At 38.9% G+C, this 5184-nt stretch overlaps 1 protein-coding gene across 5 annotated transcripts in view; it reads right to left on the bottom strand.

Moving 5' to 3' along the window:
• Window positions 1-5184, bottom strand: part of METTL15 (methyltransferase 15, mitochondrial 12S rRNA N4-cytidine) — a 276524-nt gene that overhangs the window by 265815 nt on the left and 5525 nt on the right. For all 5 annotated transcript variants that reach the window (XM_023737910.1, XM_023737901.1, XM_023737920.1 and 2 more), the window contains exon 2: window positions 668-954. In XM_023737910.1, the coding sequence (XP_023593678.1) occupies window positions 668-937 (270 nt within the window). In that variant the 5' untranslated portion in view covers window positions 938-954. The remainder of the gene's footprint in view (window positions 1-667; window positions 955-5184) is intronic.

The raw sequence follows: 5184 nt of genomic DNA, 5'->3' as shown, positions 1-5184 counted from the left end.
GCCTAAAGGAGACTGGAGAAACCCCGAGAGTATGGCCCCCAGACACCCTTTTAGCTCAGTGGAAAAGTCACTTCTGAGTTTCACCGTTAACCCAGGGAGTGGACAGCCCCATAAAACCAAATGGGACTGATGGGGCACAGCAGTCCAGGGAGAAGGACTAGAAGGCAGTGGGGGACATGAAAGCTGGTGATAGGAAACTCAAGGTTGAGTAAGGATAGTGTTGCTGTGTTGTGAGGTGGTTAACCATTGTCATAGGGCAACATGTGTACTAACTGTTTAATGAGAAACTATTTTGTTCTGTTAAGCTTCATCTAAAGTAAGAATAGCAGCACAATTGGAAGAGCGTAGTCAATGTCACTGAACTGTGCATGTAGAAATTTTTGAAATGCTGTATCTTTGGCTATGTAGATTTTCACCAAAAAAAAAAGGTCGAGAAGAGAGAGGCTTTACATGTCATGGGGTTGTTAACCAATGTCATAAAACAATATGTGTAGTAAGTACTGTTTCATGAGCAACTATTTGTTCTGTAAACCTTCACCTGAAGTACAATTAAAAAAAAAAAACCCAATTAATTACACACTTTAAAATGGTAAATATAATGGTATGCGAGTTATAGCTTACTTAAAAAAAAAGTTTAAAAAAAAAGAACAACAACTAATCAACTCACCTGCCCTTTTTGTGGTGCCAAACATTGAACAACTTCATCCACCATTACAGGCTTATGTAATTTAGCTGCAGCTTCAGAATCTCCATCATGCCTTAGGCATAACTCTTGAGCTCCAGTTTTGCATGTTTGTTCCTTGGCTTCACATTCATGATATCTTTCTGCTGTAGTATGTATATTTTTTGGCCAGGTACCTAAATTTAGCATGCCAGGTTCAAAACAGCATGAGATAAATTCTTTATAGAGTCTACAGAAATATGGGTATCGTAGCATTCTGTAGGTCAACAAATCTAGGGGAAAAAAAGAAAAATATGATGACTGTTGGATTTTTTTAAAAGAATAACACCCGGGTGAAGACAAATTAATACACATATATACAACAGCAAAACAAAACAAAAAACTTCAGCATAAATGCAACTATGAGACTTATCATCCGAAGATCTTGAACAAGTGAAGTTAAAACACCTCTTTACATGAAGTGAGATACCTAAGAGACCCCAGAAACAATCTGAACATGTAACTGTGTGTGTGTGTGTGTGTGTGTGTGTGTGTGTGTGTGTGTGTGTGTGTGTGGCCTGATAAGTTCCAAGGCCACTAATGTTTTAACCATCTGGATTTGAAATCTGATTTTTCAGTCAACATTTTTTTCTGAAATATACTTTTTAAATTTTAATTAAGTCTAAAGAGTGACAATGCATTGTTTTTGTTGTTGTTAGGTGCTGTGGGGTCAATTTCAACTCACACTGACCCCATGTGACAGAGGAGAAGTGTCCTATAGGGTTTTCTAGGCTGTAATCTTTACAGGAGCAGACTGACAGGTCTTTTTCCTGTGAAGTCACTAGGTAGGTCTGAACCAAGGACCCTTCAGTTAGCTGTGAAGCACTTAACTGCTGCACCATCTAGGTTCCTGTTCAGTGTATCAGACCTATTTTTTTCAAAAGCTATCTAGATGACTGAAGGATTTTAATTATCCTATTTTAGTTACAAGTGGTCTTTTATTTCAAGCTCTTCTATTTGTTTTACATGTAATTCTCAATTCTCATCTGCACTTAATTTTGTATAAGAGATTGTCCCTGGAAAAAGATAATGCATGTACATCCATAAAGAAAAGATGACCAGTCTGAAATTCATGAAGATTTGTCATGGTTATTCTCTTAAATGATCATCTGACCATGGCTTATAATAGTGAAGGATGTACTAATTCAAATTATAATTTCATAAACACTCAACTGAGTACTCTTCGGCATTTCACACTCACAATTGTTAGATTTTCTGCTCCCTGCCCCCAGAAAAAAGCAAACGTATAATTGATACATTCTTTGAATTTCTCATACTTCCTCCATTTTCTAATGCAGCCTGTAACTCTTTAAACTGCAGAAGAAAAAATGTACTGATATAAACATTCTAACAGAAGACCTTGAAAAAATATTTTGCTTTTCACTGAATTATTTTCTAGCAACATTCTTGATACCACAGTAAACAATCAACACTGCTCTTCTCTCTTCACTGATTGAGTTATTTAATTGTAGGATCCATGGGACTTCTAGCCAACATGGCACTATAGACAAAAGCACCACGCCATCCCTCCACAGCAAAGACCCGAAAAACTAAGTCAAACAGAAAAAAAGTCAGTCCTGAAACCCTAAGCATCAAATGAAGAGATAAAGAACTCAGTCAAGCACCAAATGGAATAAGAAACTGACAGAGAACAGAGAGTGAGGAGAGATACGTGCAGAGGTCCCCTATCAGCTAACGCAGCATGGATTCACCATCTTGGTTTCCTGCTGGAGACTGGAAAACAGGGAGTATGGGAAAGCAGCTTTCCTAGCAGGAGACAGAACAACTGGTAACCAGCAATATACACTTTCCCAACCCCTACCCTTCTTCACCCCCACTCGTCCCCCTCTGCTTCCTGTGAGCAAAGACTCCTCGCTGTGAGGCACAGGCTTCATCCCTTTGCCACTTGGATTCCACTGCCCACAATGGCCAGCTCTTTGAGTGCCATTTGTTGCTGGTGCTGCTTTTTTCTGCTTCTTATGGTTTCTTCCATACCTCTCACCACCTCCCCCCTTCTTTCTCTCAAATATCTGGCTTCATGTGCCATCTTTGCTTCTTCCTGAAAGGCTGTAAAATGGCCCTCCACTTTGGAACTGTTTCCTGGCCTGCCCTGCCATGCTGGTGGGATCCCCGGGGCATTTCAGTTTCTTTGTTTTCATTTGTTCTGTTTTGATTTGTTTCTTTGTTAGTTTTCTATTTATTTTCTCACCTTGGGAGCCCCTTCTAGCAGGACAGTACTCCTCGGGTTGAGAGCTACTTCCTCAGTCTGTGCAGATGCGAAGTGGGATCTCTGGGGGCATTTCTTTTTCATTTTTTATTTTGTTTTTTGTTTTTAGGGTGTTTTCTTTTTGTTGTTGTTTCCTTGTTTTCTTTTCTCTCTTTTTCCCTTTTGGTCTTTCTTCATTTCTCAGTTTCTTGTCTCTCTATACTTACTTTCCCTTCCAGACTCCTGAATACCTGGAGTTGTGTCACACCTCTACCCCTTCTAGGCAATCTGTACTTCCCCAGTCTTTGCAGTCACACTGGTGGAATCCCTTAAGGCTTTTCTTTTCTTTTTTCCTTCTAATTTTTATTTAGTGTTTTTTTTTTTTCCTTTTCTTTTTCTCCATGTCTCGGTCTCTCATCTCTCCACTGAAATGGCAAGTTCCCTTAGCACTCATTTTTGTTTTTGTTTGTTTATTTCTGACTCCTGTTTCTCTCTCCTCTTTCCCATGCCCATCTTAGCTCCACACATCACAATCACCCGCCTACTTCCTGCCTACCTGCACCGTGTGCTGAATATCACACCCCCGAGCAGCAAAGGCAAAGCCTACCAGAAACTGCCCTGCACTGATTCCCAGCTCACTCTGCTGACCCTAGTACGTGCCACAAACAACCTATCCCAGCAACTCCCATTCAGCTGGACCTGACCTGCTGTACCACAGCTGAGTGACTGGCCATTGGACAGGGAGGTGAAAAGTATCGAGCCCACAGACAAAAAAACAACATAGAACACACAGCCCACCTGCTCAGAAATAACCAAGTAAAACAAAAAAGCAGGACAAAACAAATCTACAAAGAGTAAACGAGGAAAATAACTACTGAATGCCCCAAAGACAGTAAACACTATTAAAAAATATACAAAAACATGACAGGATGTTTCCATTAGGAATCCAAAATAAAACATCAGATGACTTTCCAGTGAAAGAAAAGGCATTGGAATTACCTGATAGGGAATTCAAATCTCTAATACTCAGAACTCTCCAAGAGTTGTAGCAAAAAGCAGACAAAAATGAGAAAAAATAGATAAATTCATGGAAAATACAGGCAAAAAATTGGAAGAATTCAGGAAAATAATGCAGGGACAAAATGCCAAAATAAAGTCACAACTAGAGAGTATACGAAACAACAATTAGAAATCCCAAAGATAAACAAGATTTCAGAAATGGACGGTGTCACAGAAGGGCTAAGGAACAGTTTGATACAACAGAAGACAGGATCAGCGAAACTGAAGACAAACACTTGGCTACAACTCTGATGAAAAATCAGAAAAAAGAACGAAGAAAAATTAAGAGACCCTGAGAATTATGTGGGATAAAATCAAAAGCAAAAATCTTCGAGGAATCGGAGTTCAAGAACAGGGGGAGAAAACAGAAAACACACAGAAGATCAGAGAAGAATTGCCGACAGAAAACTTCTCCAATATCATAAAAGATGAAAAGCTGACTATCCAAGAAGCTCCACGAATTCCATATAGCATAGACCCCAAAAGAAAATCACCAAGGCATATCATAACCACACTCACTAAAACCAAAGACAGACGAAGAATCGTGAGAGCAGCTTGATTAAAAAAAAAAAAGTCACATACAGAGGAGACACAATGAGACTAAGCTCGGATTATTCTGTAGAAACCACAAAGGCAAGAAGACAATGGAATGACATACATAAAATGTTGAAAGAAAAAAATTGCCAGCCAAGAATAATACATCCCGCAAAATTCTCACTCAACTATGATGGTGAAATTAGGTCATTTTCAGATAAACAGAAATTAAGAGACTATGTAAAAACCAAACCAGACTTGCAAGACTTATTACAGGGAGTCTTTCAAGCTGAGAACAAACAAGATCAGGTCACAGGCTGAATACAGGACACATAATTGTACTAGCCAGATACCAACCTGGGAAATCAACACTTAAGGACTATCCAAAACTGAAAGAATTACAACAGGGAACCAGAGAGGTGAATCTGTAAATGACAACAGCATCAGAACAATGATAAGGGAATAAACCGTGTAGGTATAGAACCTTCTAACGGAGAAGAAGGCAAGGTGATACCAAGTAATAATAACTAGTTCAAACCTAGGAAGATAGAGTAAATTTCAAGGTAACAACAAAGAAAGTTAAGAAACCTACTCATCAAAATAAAGAAGAAAAACATAAAGTCTCAGTAAAAACGAAACCTACAAAAACAAAAGAAATGAAAAA

This window comes from Trichechus manatus, unplaced genomic scaffold (genome assembly GCF_000243295.1).
Source record: "Trichechus manatus latirostris isolate Lorelei unplaced genomic scaffold, TriManLat1.0 scaffold00006, whole genome shotgun sequence".
Taxonomy (NCBI): domain Eukaryota; kingdom Metazoa; phylum Chordata; class Mammalia; order Sirenia; family Trichechidae; genus Trichechus; species Trichechus manatus.
Note: the sequence above shows the minus strand (reverse complement) of the source record. Positions and strands in the feature narration are given on the sequence as shown.